A 21,095-nucleotide genomic window follows, 5' to 3' on the forward strand; every position below is an offset into this window, starting at 1 on the left:
CCCTATTAAAATTTCAAAGCTAAGCTAACATTTTCAATGACACCAACAACACCAACACCTTACAACATTCCAATCTCAGACTTGATAAAACAGAAAGCAGCAACCAACCCACAAATATTATCAATTTCTCCATACACACGCTTACCAAAACTGAAAAATCTGTCCTTTCTAAAGGCCTAAATTTCTGTCCAGAAATATACCCTAATAAAATACTTCAATGTGGAGAACTAGAAGAATTCTTATGACTCCTCCTCCTCAAGGAATATTTCCACGACCAAACTGAACCCACTCCCAACAACAACTCATCCTCTAACAATATTCAGGAAAAGATTAATGCCAAAAAAACCAAAAAAAAATCAGACTGGACACCTCACTGTGGACAAAACCCTAACCTTGACCGCTACATTGACTACTTCAGGGAAAGAATGAATGATGAAATAATCAGCAACACACACCACCATAACACCCTCTCTCTACCAGAGAAAAAGGCCATAGAATCTCTAAGATCTAACCACCAAATAGTAATAAAACCAGCAGATAAAGGATGAGCCATAGTCATCCTAAACTGTGAAGACTACATAAAGGAAGCCAACAGACAGCTCTCTGACACCACCTACTACAAAGAACTACAAGAAGATCCGACTCCCCTTTTCACCAAGAAACTCAACAATACCATCAAATCATTTCCATCAAGATTACAAGAAAAACTACAGACCTTGATCCCCCCACTACCTAACCCGGGGACTTTTTATACGCTCTCTAAAATCCACAAACAAGGGAACCCTGGCAGACCTATCATATCCAACCATGGGACCCTAACTGAGGAAATATCAGGTTTCGTTGAATCAATCCTAAAACCGCTCGTCACCCACAGAGCAAGTTTTGTACAAGATACTACAGACTTTCTACGGAAACTTAAAAACAGACTACCTTCCCAGCAACACACTCCTAGCCACCATGGATGTTACCAGCCTATATACCAACATCCCACACCAGGATGGCATCCAAGCCTGCCTTACATATCTACAGGAACAAGATTACAACTCAGAATACAGGCCCAAAGATATTACTGACCTTATACACTTCATCCTCACACACAACAATTTCACTTTTAATAATCAACACTTCCTCCAGATGATGGGAACAGCTATGGGCACTAAAATGGCCCCACAGTATGCCAACCTTTTTATGAGCCACCTGGAAGAAGACTTCCTCAAGAACTGCACCATCAAACCCTTGCTATACTTAAGCTATATCCTTGGCAGTCTCTCTTCTATCCACTACTCCATGCCATCTTCCTTTGTGAGAAAGACAGTTTTGACTCCATAGAAGACCAGCATAAGCAAGAAAGTTTTATCTTTGGACAGATGTCTGGTCTCAAACCTATTAAAATCAATTATTGTTTTCTATTGAATCCACTGGGCTTTGGACCATAAGGATGATTTCAGTATTCTTTTGTTAATGGAGTAGTGAATTCAGAAGAAAAGTCACCTATTCCTCACTTTTGCAAAGTTGTTTCTGCCTGAGGGTTCCCTCCTTCTAGACCTGGGGTAGGCTACAACTGCTGCCCCATGCCCACGTGGAGAAAAGCAAAATGTTTTTTGTTCTCATTTCCTGCAGTTAGTTGGCTCTGCTGTAACCAATGCAAATTAAAACATTGATAAGTAGCTCTAAAATCCTTGAGGAATAAAGTCTTTGTGAGGTACAGCTATCAAATGTGTTGAATGTTCCATATTGGGATAATATTTATCCTTAGGGAAGGGGGGTTGTATTATTTATTATTATAGTATCACCTTATTTGTGGAAAAAGACAACTATTTGCTAGTCTGTAGTTATTAAAATAGACACAATAAAATTTACTCATTCATTGGAGGTTCTCAAAACATTTTACAGGCATTTACTACACTCTTCTCACGAGACAGAGTAACTGTCATTTTCACTTTAGATTGTGAACAAATGTGGTACATCCAGATGAGCATGGTCGTGTGGTATGTGACACTCCAAGCCACATACCGCACAGTCTGGTGTTCTCCATGCTACAAGGGTACGCTGCCCAAGTGCGCACTGCACTGGGGGTTTTTGTCCATGGCGTTTTTTTACACCCCCCCCCCCCTCAGATATCCAGGGGTTAAAAAAAACCACGGGGGAAAAAATGGTTCAACGCATGCTCATCCAGTGCACACTCCTGAAAGCGGAGCCAGGCTGCCTGGAGCTGTGCTGTGGTTGCTGGCCAGGCTCTATGCAGCAGAATCATCATGGCTGCAGCCCTAGGAGGCCCCCAGGGCCCCAGGTAAGGCTGGCCCCAACTTCCCCTACCCCACCCGGGGCAACTTGCCGAGTGTCAAAAGTGTGTGTGGCACGGGCATTCCCCGGGGAAAAGTAGCAGCAGCCCAAGGTGCACCATTGCTGTTTGTCCCTGGGGAAACAAATGTCCATGCAAGTCTGGATGTACCTATGAGGAGCCAACAGGGCACAGCAATTTTTGGCAAATCATGTTCAATATCATGACTTCCAGTTCTGTTACTAATAAAACTGACAAACAAGAAAACGGAAAAAATGGAACGAGAAAAATTATAAAATAAAGGCTCCCAATCTGGGATTTATTCCAGTCCCCTTTTCCTGATTCTGTGGCAAAAAGGAGGCTGAAAAGCAGTCAGATCTTTCCAACAAGAGGCATGTGGTGATGAAACTTGCATACACTACACTGCCTATTCTCTGCTGTCTGTGCTCTTGGAAATTGTTGCAGCCTATGAATATACTAGAGCTGTCCTATCTTCTGCTGAGACTTGAACAAGCGCTCCAAAATCTTGGCAGTGCAGAAGTGACACAACATTCTCTCTGCACTTCCTTAGAGAGACAGCTGAGAATCAAGGCCAAAGAGATTGAAAGAAGAAATAGACAGTGCCAAGTAAAATCTCAAATGACATATTTGTTTTTGAAGTCAAGGCAGCTATCTTAAAAGAAATCCCTTAGATTAGGGGAAAAAAGTGTAATGTTAGCCCTCTTAAACATACTAAAGGTAATTCCTTGATCTTATGTTTTAACTAAAGGTAGGTCAGTGCTTTTCTGTTATTTTAGAAGATCTTTTCTGACATACATGTGATACCTGGAAATATGCATTTTGAGGCATGCAGGAATAGGGCAAAGTTCATGGTGGAAATAGTCAAATTTGTGATATGAACAGATACTTGTTCTGGGATTATGACAATTTTTTGCATGTCCAAAGGAAATATTATAAGGAGGCTAAATAACAATGATTTCTGTTTCCCAGGTTATTGACTTTGAAACCAGCACCATTAACAATCTGGATAGACTCCTATAACATCTTCATAAGATACAGTTTAGGGAGATGGATTGAATGCTGTTTTTTAAAACGATATGTTTTTCTTTTTTCTTTCTTCCTATATTTCACTTACTTAAAAGGAAAATTCCAAAAGAGATGACTGTTTTTCTGCAAACTCAAAGTTAAAGTTACACCTTAAAAATAAATCCAAATAGTGAAATATGGAAATGCACCAATAAGGTCATCCAAACACCTACAACTCCCCACAAGCCACCCACTTTGAACATCCCTTGCAGCCATTATGTAAGCTGTGAAATTTTGATCAAAGACTTCTGATGAGGATCTAGCTATGACTTTAAGACCTGTGGTCTTGGAAATCTCATCAGCTGTATTTGCATAGTTTTCCTGTAGCTATTTGCATAGTTTCCCTGAGGTATGTGAAGAAACATACATGTCTATGATCCTCAGATGTGTCCTTCAAATCTCTGGTCTGTAGTCTACCTAATATTTTCCATTAAAGACAACGATAATTCACTTGAAGTGGCGAAATATGTAAGTAAGTCTCACATCATGACAGTAATTTTACAGTTGTAATTCCCCGTATTTTGATTAAATTATCCCCAAAACCTTACAATTCTCAGATATCAGTTTAAGAGGCAGATCAACCAAGAAGGATATTTTTCTCCCTAGCATTTAAGTGTTTTTGTTAGACCAGGATTAGTCAAATAAGATTCTAAAAAAATCAAATCAATTCAGATCTTTTCTCAGCTGATCACTGTTCAGTTCCTTGAGAGCGTCAGACCAGCGAGTTTTACAGTCTTCCAGTTGTGTTCATGTAAAAAGCAGGAAAGAGAAGACATTATTTCATATAATAAAGCAATCAAAAATTGTTTAGTATAAGAAATCAATTACAATAATGGAAAAGTAAAAAAAGGGGGAACATGCCATGATTTTTTACTATTATTCGTCTGGCTACATTGATGTCATTCTCGTCTGTGTGAATATGGATTTATTTACAGCAGCTATTGATCACATGGCATTAGTCATTTTAAGCTGTGGCTTCCTTTTACCACCCATAATCAGTTGTGGATCCAGGAATAGGGCAAAGGGGGTGGGGTGCAGCCTCCTGACTTTCGCTGTGCCCTGCACGCTCTGTGTTCCTGCCCAGAACTGTGAGCACTGAGCTCACCAGCTGATCAACATAGGATCTGGTCATAACCCTTGCTTTCTGTGGCCCCAGAGTCCAGGAGGTAAATACTGCTGCTGTTCACCTTTCTCCTCCTCCTCACCACTGAATTCAGCAGCAGGGGAAGGAGGGGACGATTGGCAGCGGCAGTGGAAGCACTCACACCCTGGGCTCTAGATCATGGGAAAGCAGAAACTCCAGGCATACTCTGTACCATGAGCTCATGTGCAACACAGCCAAACAGGAGGTACAGCTGTGCCATGCCACTGCATCTGACCTGACCCCTGGCCATCCTACTTGCAGCAAACACCTCCAATGGTTCCTTCTGCCACGGTCTATTTCTGTGATTCCTTTTCACCATTTATCCTTAGTGCTATTGATTCTACCCTCACTCTCATCAATTGACCAAAGCAACCATCCCACCCTTTTTGTTTCTGCTGTGCTTTCTCCAAATCTAGATTTCCTTGTTCTCATCCTTTTGCTCCTTCAGTGATGGTCAGTGTTTGTATTGTTTCATCAGTAAATACTGATGCTCCCTGTTGATATAGTGCCCAATGCAAGCCTTGGATTCATTGCAACCCTGTTTAATCCTAATATTACTTGGCTATTCCCAAATAGAGTCTTATTCCAGTATCACACAGTTTGAGAAGGATTAATATGATTATAATCTTATACTGTCCATTTGCTTCTACTGGAAATCTGCTTCTTAATACTTTTGAACACCTAGTTCTCAGGAACAGTGAAAGCCTTTTCTAAGGAGATTACTGTTTTCTCCAGGGTTTGTAGGTTGCAAAAATTAGCTGTTTCCTGCAGAGTAGAGGAAAGAAAACATTACATGACATCTGCCTCCCGAGAGCTAAGCTGCAGTCCTTGATATTGTGGAGATCAAGCATTTCAGCATCTTGTGAGCAGCTTCCCTAGCTATGAGAGAGAACCTCCATCTTTCTTGTCAGCATGATGTTGTCTGAAGCACCAACACAGAAAAACAAAATAAAACAATTTAAGCAGATTGGAATAATAAAACACAGAAAAACTCTTTGATAGACATAAAGCCCAAAATCAGCTCATGGGTATTTGCCTTTCTCAGTGCTATTTTTAGGAAAAGTGGTTTGATTATTTTAACACTTGCAGAACTATTTTTTGAACTAGTTAAGATTCTGTATCTTAATTTTTTTTTAAAATAAATTATTGGCTATCCCCTTGCATTGATGTAGATCAGAAGGAATTCCATTGAAGTCAGTGAAATTATATTAAGACTCTGAGAGGAGCCCCAGACCTGTCTAACCTCATACTTTTTAACATCCTTAGCATTTTCTTATAAGTATCCTTTACTGTGATTAAAGTTTATCCTGCACACCTTCCCTCGAATTCATCTTCTCTGTATATTCTGTGATGTACTTAATACTATCATTCTGTTGCATGACTGTTAACTTAACTGGGACACTGGTAAAAAATGCAAGTAGGATTTACAGATAAGAGGAATAAAAAGGGTTATAGAAATTTACCTTAAAAAATTACCTTAACTTACGTGACTTTCTGAATCCATTTTTTTTGCTAGCTGACTGATCTGATTTTTGTTTTCTAATCCCATCAGGATGTACCCACTAAACTGGTAGCAAAAGCTGTTCCTCTACCAATGACTGTCCGTGGACACTGGTTCTTGAGCCCAAGAACAGAATATACAGTAGCGGTACAGACTGCATCAAAGCAAGTTGATGGGGACTATGTAGTTTCTGAGTGGAGTGAAATCATAGAGTTTTGTACAGCAGGTGAGTTTGGAAAAATATACATCATAGAGGAATATAAATAAAACAAAGATCAAGTGTGCTACATGAAAAGTTTTCTCTTCTGTTTGAGTCAGTCAGATAAACTAGTCCAGTATAAGTGTTTATCTCCGGTACTTGTCAAAATTGGAAATGGAAGGGTTGGAAATTTGTATGTAAACTGGAGCTGCTTCTTTGTTAGGTGGTGAAAAGAAATTCACACCTCCCAATCAGTGCTCCCTCATCAACAGCACTCAGGCCCAAATCATGTTAAGTCTTTAAATTTCATATATGTGCCAGCTAGACAGTTTTTAGACACCTAAGCCACTAAACAGCATCCTAATAAACTCCCACAAAAGGAGTTTAGGAACTACCTGCACAGGTTTGTAGCAGGTAGATCATGCCTGACTAATCTAGTCTCTTTTTATGACCAGGTTACAAAATGCCTGGACGCAGGAGTAGGGGTTGATGTCATATACTTAGACTAAAGGAAGGCCTTTGATATGGTATCCCACACCATACTGGTGAACAAGTTAAGAGGCTGTGACTTGGATGACTGCACGATCCGGTGGGTGGTGAATTGGCTACAGGGCCGCACCCAGAGAGTCGTAGTGGATGGGTCGGTATCGACCTGGAAGGGTGTGGGCAGTGGAGTCCCGCAGGGCTTGGTCCTAGGACCGATACTCTTCAAAGTCTTCATCAGCGACTTGGACGAGGGAGTGAAGTGTACTCTGTCCAAGTTTGCGGATGACACAAAAATGTGGGGAGAAGTAGACACGCCGGAGGGCAGGGAACAGCTGCAAGCAGACCTGGACAGGTTGGACAAATAGGCAGAAAACAACAGAATGCAATTCAACAAGGAGAAATGCAAAGTGCTGCACCTAGGGAGGAAAAATGTCCAGCATACCTACTGCCTAGGAAATGACCTGCTTGGTGGAACGGAAGCGGAAAGAGATGAACATGAGTCGTCAGTGTGACGAAGCCATCAGAAAAGCTAATGGCACTTTATCGTACATCAGCAGATGCATGACGAACAGATCCAAGGAGGTGTTACTTCCCCTCTATCGGGTGCTGGTCAGACCACAGTTGGAATATTGCGTTCAATTTTGGGCACCACACTTCAAGAGAGATGTGGATAACCTGGAGAGGGTCCAGAGAAGGGCCACTTGTATGGTTAGGGGCTTGCAGGCCAAACCCTATGAGGAGAGACTGGGGCACCTGGACCTCTTCAGCCTCCGCAAGAGAAGGTTAAGAGGTGACCTTGTGGCTGCCTGTAAGTTCATCATGGGGGCACAGAAAGGAATTGATGAGGTTTTATTCACCACGGTGCCCCTGGGGGTTACAAGAAATAATGGTCAAAAGCTAGCAGAGAGTAGATTTAGACTAGACATTAGGAAGAACTTCACAGTTAGAGTGGCCAAGATCTGGAATGGGCTCCCAAGGGAGGTGGTGCTCTCCCCTACCCTGGGGGTCTTCAAAAGGAGGTTAGTTCAAGAGGAGGTTAGTATTGTTTGTATTGTTTCATCAGTAAATACTGATGCTCCCTGTTGCTATAGTGCCCAATGCAAGTCTTGGATTCATTGCAACCCTGTTTAATCCTAATATTATTTGGCTATTCCCAAATAGAGTCTTATTCCAGTATCACACAGTTTGAGATGGATTAATATGATTATAATCTTATACTTTATAAGATTACATTTTATACTTTAGATTGCATTTGCTTCTACTGGAAATCTGCTTTTTAATACTTTTGAACACCTAGTTTTCAGGAAACAAGAAGTTCCCTGTTGGTTCCAGGGGGAGGGAAATCTAGCTCATAGCTGGTGCATCTAGCTGGGGTCATCTAGACCCAGCTTCTTTCCTGCCTATGCAGGGGGTCAGACTCGATGATCTATTGAGGTCCCTTCCAACCCTAGAATCTATGAATCTATGAAAACAACATAGCTCCTGTTTGCACACCTAAATTTCTGAGGTTGCATGTAGGCCCGAAATGTTCCCTGCAGTCCATTATGTTGACAAATTTACTCACCTGAGCTGAAATGAGACTTGAGGCAGCCACCAAGGTGCCTAATGCCACTTTCACTCTCTCCTGTTCCTCCTGGGAGGTGGCAGCAGTTCTACATAGTTTCCTGTAATGCATGCAGTAGAGAGAACCAGAGTCAGGTATTGTTAGACATAGAAACAAGAGCGTGCAGCCAGGTAGTAGTGCTGGTGCCAGGGCTGGTGCCCACCTTTGGTTAGAGCACTAACCTAGGAAGTAACATTGTAACAGGAGGTAGGATATGTGGGTTCAAACGTTCTCTAGCCAAGTGGCCTAGAACTCAGGTCTCTCATTTCCTGGGCAAGTGCTCTAACCACTGGGTTGCTGGCTAAAAGATGTAAAGGCAGCCATCCAGGTTTTCTGGTGCACACTGTACTAGTGCACTAACTGTGTGCAGGTATCACTAATAGTGTTAATTGCTGCTTATTGTCTTTGAAGAGTCTGAAGCAGTGCCTGACAGGGTGCATTATACAGTTCATAAGTGTCCTTATTGATATATGGGAGACAACAAAATATGCCAAGTTATGTCTGTCTCCCCAGGGTACAACACAATTGGCCTGCAGGCTGCCAGGCTCCCTGACTACATTTATCCTGTTTGGATGCTGATTCCTTTACAGATGCAGTAGGATTGGGCACAGTGGGAAACTTAGGTGCTTTAGGGGTATAATAGGATTAGGCTTCCTGAGAGACTTTACGATTAATGGCAAACTGAACTGGATTTTAATTTAATTTAATTTGCGATTAATAGCAAAACTGAACTAGAGGCATGTTTCAGGATTTAAGTCTCAGCATGTAGACAATAGCCAGCTGGCTAGCCTGTGTGCCTGGCAGCAATGACCAGTCCAAAGGGAGGGTCTTTTGAAACCACTTGAAGCAGTATTGCCCTTACACCTCTTCTGAGGCTCAGACAGCTGTGTAACAGGATATGCAGCTTCCTGAAAAGGTATAAGTAAACACTTCTCTTTGTTGTGTTCTCTCCAGGAGCTGCCCTGCCTGAGGCATCCCCTTGTGCCCACTTTAAACACGTTGAATACCTCAAGGCACCACCAGCTCTACTCCATGTGTTTAGTTTTGTGCTCCAAAAATGTACCTTTGGTTCTTAATTTAGTTTTGCATAGCATTGTGGGGATAGGCTTCCCTCTGTATCTTAGGTCTTGCCCATGTGAAAGCCCTCCTCTACATATTAAAAAACTTAAGAAAGTGTTCCTGTGATGCCCCTGCACTGATTCATAGATTCATAGATGTTAGGGTCGGAAGGGACCTCAATAGATCATCGAGTCTGACCCCCTGCATAAGCAGGAAAGGGTGCTGTGTCTAGATGACCCCAGCTAGATGCTCATCTAACCTCCTCTTGAAGACCCCCAGGGTAGGAGAGAACACCACCTCCCTTGGGAGCCCGTTCCAGACCCTGGCCACTCAAACTGAGAAGAAGTTCTTCCTAATGTCCAATCTAAATCTGCTCTCTGCTAGCTTGTGGCCATTATTTCTTGTAACCCCCAGGGGCGCCTTGGTGAATAAATACTCACCAATTCCCTTCTGTACCCCCGTGATGAACTTCTAGGCAGCCACAAGGTCGCCTCTCAACCTTCTATTGCAGAGGCTGAAAAGATCCAGTTTCTCTAGTCTCTCCTCGTAGGGCTTGGTCTGCAGGCCCTTAACCATACGAGTGGCCCTTCTGTGGACCCTCTCCAGGTTATCCGCATCCCTCTTGAATTGCGGGGCCCAGAATTGCACGCATTACTCCAACTGCGGTCTGACCAGCGCCCGATAGAGGGGAAGTATCACCTCCTTGGACCTATTCGTCATGCATCTGCTGATGCACGATAAAGTGCCATTGGCTTTTTGGATGGCTTCGTCACACTGCCGACTCATGTTCATCTTGGAGTCCACTAGGACTCCAAGATCCCTTTCCACTTCCGTGCTACCCAGCAGGTCATTCCCTAGGCTGTAGGTGTGCTGGACATTCTTCCTCCCTAGGTGCAGCACTTTGCATTTCTCCTTGTTGAACTGCATTCTGTTGTTTTCTGCCCACTTGTCCAACCTGTCTAGATCTGCTTGCAGCTGTTCCCTGCCCTCCGGTGTGTCCACATCTCCCCATAGCTTTGTGTCATCTGCAAACTTGGACAGAGTACATTTCACTCCCTCGTCCAAGTCACTGATGAAGGCATTAAAGAGTATCGGTCCAAGGACCGAGCCCTGCGGGACCCCACTGCCCACACCCTTCCAGGACGAAACCGACCCATCCACCACGACTCTCTGGGTGCGACCCTCCAGCCAATTCGCCACCCACCAGACTGTGTAGTCATCCAAGTCACAGCCTCTTAACTTGTTCACCAGTATGGGGTGGGATACCGTATCGAAGGCCTTCCTGAAGTCTAAGTATACGACATCCACCCCTCCTCCTGTGTCCAGGCGTTTCGTAACCTGGTCATAAAAAGAAACTAGATTGGTCAGGCATGATCTGCCTGCCACGAACCTGTGCTGATTTCCCCTCAGCATATTTTGTCCTGCCAGGCTCTCACAAATGTGAGCCTTGATAATTTTTTCAAAGACTTTGCCAAGGATGGAGGTGAGACTGACAGGTCTATAGTTGCCCGGGTCCTCCTTCCTCCCCTTTTTGAAAATGGGGACCACATTGGCCCTTTTCCAGTCCTCTGGGACTTGGCCCGTGCGCCACGAGCTTTCAAATATTCCCGCCAGTGGCTCTGCAATGATGTCGGCCAGTGCCTTCAGCACCCTTGGATGGAGCTCATCCAGGCCTGCTGACTTAAAGGCATCCAGTTCTTCCAAATGACTCTGCACCATTTCAGGGTCTACGCATGGAAGTCTGGTGCCTTGCTGCTGCCTCTCTACAACCCCAGTGAGAGACTTGTCATGCCCCTCACTTAGGAACACTGAGGCAAAGAACTCATTGAGGAGTTCAGCCTTGTCCCCCCTGTCCGTCACCAATTGTTTCTGCCCAGTTAGCAGGGATCCTATTTCTCCCTGGGCCTTCCTTTTACTCCCTATATATCTAAAAAACAATTTCTTGTTGTCTTTTACTTGGGTTGCCATCCTCAGCTCCATGGTAGCTTTGGCCCGTCTAACTGCCTCCCTACAAGCACGAGCAGAGGAGGTATATTCATCTTTGGTGATCTCTCCCTGTTTCCACATTTTATGTGCTCCCCTTTTGTCCCTTAGGCTGCCCTGGATTTCTCTGGTCAGCCAGGGAAGCCTCCTGGCCCCTTTCCCTCTTTTGCCTCGCTCGGGGATCATCTTGCTTTGTGCCCGAAGGATCGTTTCCTTAAGGCACAGCCACCCTTCTTGGGCTTCCATCTCTTCAAGTCTCCTACTCTGCAGTGCGTCCTTGACTAATCACCTGAGTTCATTGAAATCAGCTTTCCTAAAGTCTAGCACTTTCACCCTACTAGTTACCTTACCCACTCGCCGTCTTATGTTGAATTCTACTATTAGGTGATCACTGTCCCCCAGATGGCTACCGATCTGGAGGTCCGCTACCATGTCATCTCCCATTGCCAATACCAGATCCAGTATGGCATTCCCCCTAGTGGGACCGTGTACCACCTGAGTCAGGTGGAGGTCCTGTACACAGGTTAGAAACCTGCGGGAGTGGTGGGACTTTGCTGTCTGTGACTCCCAGCAGATGTCTGGGTAGTTTAGGTCCCCCATGACTACCGCCTCTTTAGCTTTTATGGTCTCCGAGAGTTGCCTCAGGAGCCCCGAATCTCTTTCTTCCCCTTGATGTGGGGGTCTGTAGCAGACCCCTACCACCAAATCCCTTTCTTCCTGCCCCGCCATGTAGCCTAACCCACAATCCTTCTACTTCCTCATCCTTGGATTCTGTCTTGATGAGGTTTGATGTATTTTGCTCACTGACATAGAGCGCAACCCCTCCCCCTTTCTTCCCCACCCTGTCCTTTCTGTACAATCTATAGCCCTCAATATGTACCGCCCAGTCATGGAATGAATCCCACCAGGTTTCCGTTAGCCCCGCTAAGTCATAGGTGTTTAGTGCAAGCAGGAGTGCTAGTTCATCCTGCTTGTTTCCCATACTCCTAGCATTAGTATATAGGCACTTGAGCCCTGCGACTGGTGCCTTTGCTGCTCCCCCCGCTCCGAGTCCCAAGTGGCCCTTTGATTCTTACCGTCTCGTTTCTTACCTGTGCCGTAGTGCTGGCCTCCCCATGACTTTCAGGTTCCCAGCGCTCTCTTTCTTCAGGCTGGGCTGTCCTTGTGGGTGCCACATGGTTTGGTGGTCCACAGCTTCCCCTGCCCTCATCTTCCCCTCCCCCCGATGAGCCTAGTGTAAAGCCCGCTGGAGGAGATCTGCCAACCTAGAAGAAAACACACGCTTACCTTTGGGGGACAGGTGAAGCCCATCCCAACTGTGCATGTCCCTCGTCGTGATGTGCGGGTCGTTGTCCAGGAAGCCGAAGCCTGCCTCGAGACACCACTGCCGAAGCCGCTAGTTGGTCTCTCGGATGCAGTTCTCATGCCGTCTTCCGCGTCCGTTCACTGATGTGAGTTTGACTCTGTTCTAGTAGCTTTTGACAAGGATCAGAGCTCTGGAACTTATTTTTTGTAATACTGTGATCTTTTTGTCCCACTCATTTATCAGGCGCTTATGTCATAGTGAAAAGAAGCAGCTTGTTCTACTAGATTGGGGCAGAACATCTAGGTTCTATTGATGGCTGTGCCCTGCTGGTTGATGTTAAATCAATTCAACTTGCCTGTTTCCCTTATTTACAGGAATCTTATTTAAAGTAAGTTTAGACTGTAAAACTAGGAGATAATAATGTTTTTCTTTCCTTACTAACAAATTCTTTTCATCCCAGATTATTCAAAAGTTCATCTAACACAACTTCTGGAAAAAGCTGAAGTAATTGCAGGACGTATGCTCAAACTTTCTGTTTTTTATCGGAATCAGCACAAAGACTACTTTGATTATATCAGGTAAGAAAGTAGATGCAGAATCAAAGGTGCAAATTAAGAGAGAGGTGCAGTATAGATATTATAACTTGACTCTAGTTGGTGTGAAAATAAGCATACTAAGTGAGAGCACCCATTTCAGTTTTACAGCAGAAAGTGTGAGTACTATATTTCCTGTTCAGGAATAAAAGTGACTATTTAAGTTTGTACAAGTTGGCACTTAATTTGGACTGGAAATAAAAGTTTGCTTTTGGGAGTAGGAACTGAATGTGCAGAGCCTCTACCATAGTGTGACATCTGTCCTGATTAAAGTCTCTGAACACATTTTAATATAAACATGCATACAGATAGATTTTTTTTTTGCAAATAAACAGTGAGTAATTTTGCATATGGAACCCCAATATTATCTACTCTATTTTAAAAACTTTAATGTATCCTAATGTGTATCTTTTGATGAAAGAGATTAGGTGGAGGTTATCATGTCTATTATTGCTGAAGAGGTAATATGTCGTTGCACAAACAGCAAGGCTAGACAAGTATCCAATTTAAATATAAATTAATTCACCACCAAAGAAGGGGTTAGAACTCAGGAACCAACTTAGGAAAACAGTGTGGTGGTAATAATATTATCTTTGGGGTACACTGCTAACCTTGAAGCAACGTGGAAAAAGCTGTGCAGAATGATAACAGCTCTGACCAGGCTTTAACATGGTTGTTTCTTACATTGTAACAGTGTCAGGAACATTACAGGAAGTGTTTTGGGTTACAACAATCCTTCAGACCAAACAAGAAGTTCCCTTTTGGTTCCAGGGGGAGGGAAATCTAGCTCATAGCTTCAAGCCTTGCAGCCAGTTGCCCATAGCAATGGCCCCTCCTCCATGTGAGCCTGTGCTGTTTTCAGATGGGGGGTGGGGGAAGGGAGCAGAGGGAGCTTATTCTAGGGGTTCCCCAGCCAGTGCTGGAGGGTGGACTGTGTGAATTGGAGGCCCCCCCCCTCCCCCCCCGCCTCCAGTGGGGGGATAAAAAAAACCAGACCAAATTCCCTCTGCTCTCTTTCACCCTTCCCATTCTAAAACCAGCAACAGACTGGGAGGCAGTGCAGACACAAGTTACAGGAGGTGCTGTATTTTGTAACATCTTCATCTGAACCCTCATGCAATGACGGTTCAGATTTCCACCTGATCAGCCATTTCTGAAGCAGTCTGCAGCTGTGCACTTCTGTTTGGTCATGGCTGCTTTCTGTGGCCAGATCAAACGAAAATTGTCACTTCTGATTGCACCTTCATCAGGGTCTAGTTTAGTACTGCATAACTTCAGTTTTACATGGGAATGACTCCTGTTGATACCAGTAAAATGAAACCAGCATAAAATGGAATCAGCCCTTTCAGTCCAGCAATAAGAATCCATGATCAGACATTTCTAAATTGGGAACTCCGTGTACCTTTGTACCTACCAGATGGGAGTCTTGTGGCTTTGTGTTGTGTTTCTGCCAGATTTTTTAAGCAAATCAAATTAATGACAAAACTGAGAGCAGTGGGACTATAGAATGTATTGTGTTCTTTTTAGTTTCTCTGAGAACCTAGTAAAACCTTGCAACTATCCTGGATTGCGCCCCCCCCCCCCCCGAAATAAAATCTCACAGTAACTTCTGAATTTTAATTTCTTTGTTTTCAGAGATACTTGGTTAGATTGCACATTAATTTGTCCACAACTACAATTTTAGACTTGCTGCTTCAAACAATGAGAATTCATAGCTGTATTATTTAAGTGGCTGTCCTGTATCTTTTTTCTGTTTTGCATGTTCTTTCCTTCTTTTCATAAGGTTCTAGCCTGAGCTAGTTTTCCTTGTTGTAAAGAAGTTGGATTGACTGTTAAGACATTACTTGAAAGGAAAATTAAATTTAATTTTACTGAGTTTATGTTAATGTAATGTACCAAGTGGCAGCTGGTATATATAAAAATGTGCATCTGTTGTTACAGAAATCAGGTTTTTTTACACTTTTTTTAAACACTTCAGTAAGAATTTCTGCAAATAAAGTAATTGTATTCATGACTGCTAATTCACTTAGTGTGAACTTCAATGCAGCCACAACAGTGATATTTAAAAAACTAAATCATAGTCTGTATAACCTTTCAGTTCTCCTAACTAGCATTTCATATCCCAGTGTGAAAGCTGGGTTTCACACTGGGAAAGATATGTGATTTAACAGATCTCAGATAGATTTCCATGGTATCCTAACTAGCTTGTCAAATGCTATGTTTTATACATGGCATATAAGTACAGTAGCAGCTGCTTTAATAAATACTAACTGCTTTTTATAAATAGCCTGCACATAAAATGGCTTGAATCCCTGTAGAAGACTATCTTATAATTAGTCTAATTGGCCACTGGATGTCAGTATCTTTCCACAGATACACATATGCAAGCACATTTTTCTGGTTGCAGGAAGGTGGCCATTAAAGATTATAATTTTTTTGGTATTTGTTTTGTTTATAAACTCCTGATCTCAATTCCAGACCCTTTGTGTTCAAAGTGGTCATTCTGTAGCAATAAAGATGGAGATCATGAGAGATGCAGAGAGTATATAGTGTTTACCTTGAAACAACGTGAGACGTTCTAGTAGGTAGAAGGGGTGTATCACTAGTAGTGACACTGTAAGTGATGAAGCAAATTTATTTTTTACTGCATTTATGAGCCTCATGACTGAGCTTCTTGCATAGTTCAATGATTGTGAATCCTCCAAAGTTAATAGCAGGCAATGCTCACACTCATATCAGGAGCTGATACTAAATTTGCTTTCCATAAGCACGTACAAAATGAGTTCAATGTTTTTTGTTAATTTGTTATTTTTTTTTTTTAAGTCTAGTCATAATTGTAGCTGGGACTGTCACAGGTTAAAATATAGACCAGAAAACAAATAAAAAAATATTCCAAAGCAACGAGAGATAAAGATAGATCTAGCATGCATGAAAGCAATAGGAATCTTCTGCAACCTTGCTAACAAGCAAGCAAATTTCAGTTCTACCAGTGACAGAAAAATCCAAAGGTTTCTCTGGTGTTTGCATTCACAAGGAAGTTTGGGGTGTGGGGAGTTAATATAAAAATATTATTGATAGATAATATATATAACATTAAACACACTCTAACCTTTTGATTTCAGTGGCAGCAGTGCTCATTTATGTACTCCTATGTATCTAGCTATCTATAGAATATTTTTATTTACACGTACTCTCTCTTTGCTCTGACTGGCTAAAGGACACCAGGCTCAGTTAGGGCACAGATCTGCTGTACAGATACATTTGATTTGCTGAAAACAATGTAACTTTTCTAACAAAGCCCAGTTTACTAAACTTAAGCAGCTCAAAATGTCTACGTTAAGGACAGGGACAGAAGGGGTGTGCTATACAGGGAATGTTAATGTCCTTTTACAAGCACCTCTCTAGACTCAGCATCTAGTCAGTCTGCCAGCATGTTTCTTGCTCTTATTCTGATACCAGGTATGGTCAAAGATAGCTAATATGGTATTTATAAAGCATTGTCTTGATGGAACTACTTTGAGCTTTGTGTTTTTGTTGCATTTCACCACCAGATCAGATAGCGTCCATACAGTTCATGCATGTAATGCAGCAAATTGCCAGAGGGTGGCCTGCATTCATTGAACTGTAATTTATATCTTTATATAATTTAAACCATGCACATACACAGGCACTTTTTCCATGAGGATTATTTTATGGGATAATATTAAATGGGATAATGTGGACAGTGGATCAGCTTGAAGGCAAAATGGTGATTTGGGACATAAGACAAGAGGCAGAGTGAACTCCATGAAAGAAGGCAACACAAAAGAAAAGCCAAAAATAAGTGCTGGTGTAGAGATGAAAAAGAAGAAATAAGGTTTGAGGTGTAGGCCAGGGCAGGATTTATAAGGGAGCAGTCTGTTGAGTAAAAACAAGAAGTTTTAAAGAAAAAAGAATCAGTCAGGTTTGATAAAGGAAATAACCTCATCCATCAAATGGCTTACATCATTTTCATAACAGCATTTTATGAAGAAGGTAGGGCACCAGTAAGTCTGCCTCTGAAATGTTTAGGCATGTGCAAGGCATGAGAGATCATAGATGGATGGATGGACACACACACTATGCATGTATGTTAATTTTGATAGCCCTTATGAAAAGGAAATCAAACAACAAGGTAAGATGTTGCACTTGTGCATTTTCCCCTCATAGGACTAGTGGCTGAAGGAGGTGTCTGTAGAAAAGTGACCCAAGTTATATCATAGTTAAGAGTCCCACTGCTACTCCTATTGAAGTCAGTCAGTAGCAGCCAGATTAGAAGCTGGTAGTGTTATGAGCTCCTTCATTATCTTGCACCGTAGGGAAATAGACTCTTTTAGAAGAAAATATCCTCTGCCATTGTAGGTCTCACTGAAAAATGTTTAAAAATAACCCTTAGGTAAATTTGCTGTATTGAGAGCCAGCTCCTTATAGCCAAATTTGCTGTATTGAGGGCCGGGTTCCCATTACATGCTTAGGTGAGTATGTAGCCATGAAACATCAGTATTGGGGATTCAGCATAGCCCACAATTGCCTACTGGATATATTCTTCCCCAGCTGCCTGGGGAGACTAGAGTTACCCAAGTGAATGTGTAATTGCAGGACAACCCACAGCTTTAGTCAGAGACAAACCACAATTAGATGCTTGAGGAGGAAAGTCCTCCTACCTATTAGCTATCCTAATTAGATATCCTAATATCCTAATGATGGGTGCAATTGCTCAGTGAGCAAGGAACATGAATTCTAGATTCCACCAGTGATTTGCTCCTGTATTTTCCAGCAAACTGCCTGCACCATCAGGCTGTTGGCTTAAGTATTACACAAAGTACTCTCCATCTTTTCTCTTGAAGCTGGTCCACTGAGCAGACCAAAGAGGGAGCTATGTAGAATGAAAATGAAAAGAATATAGCAGCAAATATGTGGCTCATTGAAATATATGCAGCCATATAAAGTGGGAGCAGCCTGGATCCCTGCTCCCAGTAAGGCAGAAGATTTTTCCTTGTACTGTTTATCTATTTTATCCAAGGACAGTTAAAAACAAGGTGCAGTAGACCATCTTCCAGTGTTGGATGCCTTGAGAGTGCTCTTATACAGCTATGGACCCACCACTTGGCCCTTTATTCAATATGTTATCCAGTTACATTTAAAATTTTCTGAACATTTGAATTCAAATGTCTTAATTGCTTAAACAAGTTGGCTGATTAATTGATAGGGTTCTTGGGTTTTTTGTGTTACTCTCTGCTTCCACAGTTATGAGAGCTCACGCTCAGAAGAGGAGAGAGGGTGGGAAGAACATTTCCTTCTCTCACGCAGTTTGTTCATGGATATTTTAATTCTTGCCAAACTTGGGTTTATTTGGTTTTTTACTTCTCCTAAGGTTGGGTTTCTGTAACCTTACTTTTCTAGTTAACAGGTTCTCTTTCTTTCCTTTAGGAAAGAAAGGGGACAGGGCAAAACAATAGTTTTAACTAATTATTGTTTTTTTGTGTCATTTCAAAATAAACAATGGTAGTCATTCATTTTTAGAGAGCACCATGAGAACGTTATGCAGCCCTCTGTCAAGGATAACAGTGGTAGCCATGGCTCTCCAATCAGTGGGAAGTTGGAAGGCATCTTTTTTAGCTGCAACACTGAGTTTAACACTGGAAAGCCACCACAAGATTCACCTTATGGACGATACAGGTTTGAGATCATAGCTGAAAAACTTTTCAACCCAAACACTAATTTATACTTTGGAGACTTCTACTGCATGTACACAGCCTATCACTATGTCATTCTTGTTGTTGCCCCGGTTGGATCACCAGGAGATGAATTCTGTAAGCAGCGCCTTCCTCAGCTAAATATAAAGGATAATAAATTTCTGACCTGCACTGAAGAAGGTGGCATCATGGTTTACCACCATGCCCAGGATGCTATTTTGGAAGTAATTTACACTGATCCCGTGGATCTGTCCCTTGGCAGAGTTGCAGAAATTACTGGCCATCAGCTAATGAGCTTGTCTACTGCAAATGCAAAGAAAGATCCCAGCTGCAAGACCTGCAACATTAGTGTTGGACGTTAATTACTCCCGTTATTTACGAGCCTTTGAACCTTTGTTGTCCATTTCCATAGTCAGATGTTCTCTTCAGAAGCATGTACGTGCCACTTGTCACCAGAAGCAAACACAAGTTTTCAAACTGTTTAACAGCATTTTTAATATTTCTTCTCTCCCTCCTTCCCCTTCATCTCCAAATTCTTTAAACTATTAGGAGTCCTGATTTTCTTCTTGGCAACTGTTTATATCTAGATGCTGCAATAATTTTTTTTTTGTTTCTTGCCAAACATAACAAAACCCTATATAAACTGCTTTAACAAAATAAAAATAATGGCTTATAAATGGTGTTTATATATGCATTCATTTTAATCTACTGAACAAATACTGAGATAACTCCAAATAGCATGAGAGGTTGTAATTGCAGCACGATTTAAATCTCAAAACCTAGAAATGTCAGCACTTCCAACTTGTTGTTTGACAGTGTTATTTATGTTATTTATATTAGCTAACTGGAAACAAAAAATATGTTTCGACATAATAAATATAATAGAAAAATATTTTATTTGTATTGATGTATAAAATGTTATACAATCATATAGAATATATAGATTACATTTTAATAGCAATTGTATATGTCATGAAACCATTTTCTCTTATCAAAGATGTAGTTTGTAAACTTCAAATAGTTGTGTATCTATTCCTGTTGCTCTTAAATGACTTAATTAAAACAGATTTATGATCATTCTGATTAATAAAAGTTAAGTTATAAATCAAGTCAATACACTGAAACAGCAAATATTACAGAAATAAAAACAACACTTGTCCTTTTCCTCCAAACTATTTTAAAATGTGTACTTCTTTAAAATCATGCTGAACCATTACATACAATGAAGTACAAACATGATTGTTATATATTAGACTATTAAAAAAAAAATCCTTTTCTTTTTAAGATAGAAAACAGGTGCTGTGTGTTAATACAAAATGGCAATTTAAATGAAATACTAAATATGATGCAACATAACCTGATTTTTCAGTTTTTCATAATTAGGTTAAATACTTCCCAGATCTAGTACAGTGCCTTCCTAGTACAACTTGCTAACAATCCTCTGTTAAATACCCCATCCTACACAGAAATGATCTATTGCAAATAATGAGAGTTTCTCCTTAATATATAAGTGTGGTGCTTTGAAAATTAGGAAAGATGCTGAATTCCAATGGAAAAATAGCTTTATCATCTTACCTTTAGTAAAGAAGAGGACTAGTACTCCTCATCTTATAACCATGACACTTGAATATGTACTGCATAAATTATCTAACCAAATTATCTTATCATAATGCAGTAAACTGTTCTCATCAATGTCATAATATAGGTATGTGGAAATTATACTACAGGAAATATTTCAACATTTTACAAAATGCATGCTTCCAAATGAGCTTTGGTAGTTAGAAAAGCAACATTTTATACCATCAGGCAAAATAAAGTGCAAAGTTAATACAGAAATAAAAATCAAATAAAAATCAAAATTAATTTATTTTACTGAATTTTCTTTCAGGTACTATAAACCAACTGCATTTAAAAAGACAACATCCAGGATCTTTATATCATGTTCACAGTTTTTTATAGTACCCTTTTACAAGCCCAGTAAAAAAGCATCCCTTCCTTGCTCAGTTTCCTTTTTGATTTCCCAAATAACATAGGTTTTTTTCCCATTTCTAAAAACCATGCTTCCACTTAGCAGCTATTTTACTACTATGGTTCTGAACCAGCACCACTTTGCTTCACTCCAATAATCTAGAGTCCATGG

The 21,095-nt window shown here is 41.4% G+C and overlaps 1 protein-coding gene across 2 annotated transcripts in view; it reads left to right on the forward strand.

Moving 5' to 3' along the window:
- Positions 1-19,632, forward strand: part of LOC106737154 (phytanoyl-CoA hydroxylase-interacting protein-like) — a 100,481-nt gene extending 80,849 nt beyond the window's left edge. For both annotated transcript variants that reach the window (XM_059729843.1, XM_059729842.1), the window contains 3 exons: positions 6,064-6,238; positions 13,109-13,226; positions 18,783-19,632. In XM_059729843.1, the coding sequence (XP_059585826.1) occupies positions 6,064-6,238; positions 13,109-13,226; positions 18,783-19,317 (828 nt within the window). In that variant the 3' untranslated portion in view covers positions 19,318-19,632. The remainder of the gene's footprint in view (positions 1-6,063; positions 6,239-13,108; positions 13,227-18,782) is intronic.
- Positions 19,633-21,095: the final 1,463 nt, after the last annotated feature.

The sequence above is a fragment of the Alligator mississippiensis genome, chromosome 6, assembly GCF_030867095.1.
Source record: "Alligator mississippiensis isolate rAllMis1 chromosome 6, rAllMis1, whole genome shotgun sequence".
NCBI classification, from domain to species: Eukaryota; Metazoa; Chordata; order Crocodylia; family Alligatoridae; genus Alligator; species Alligator mississippiensis.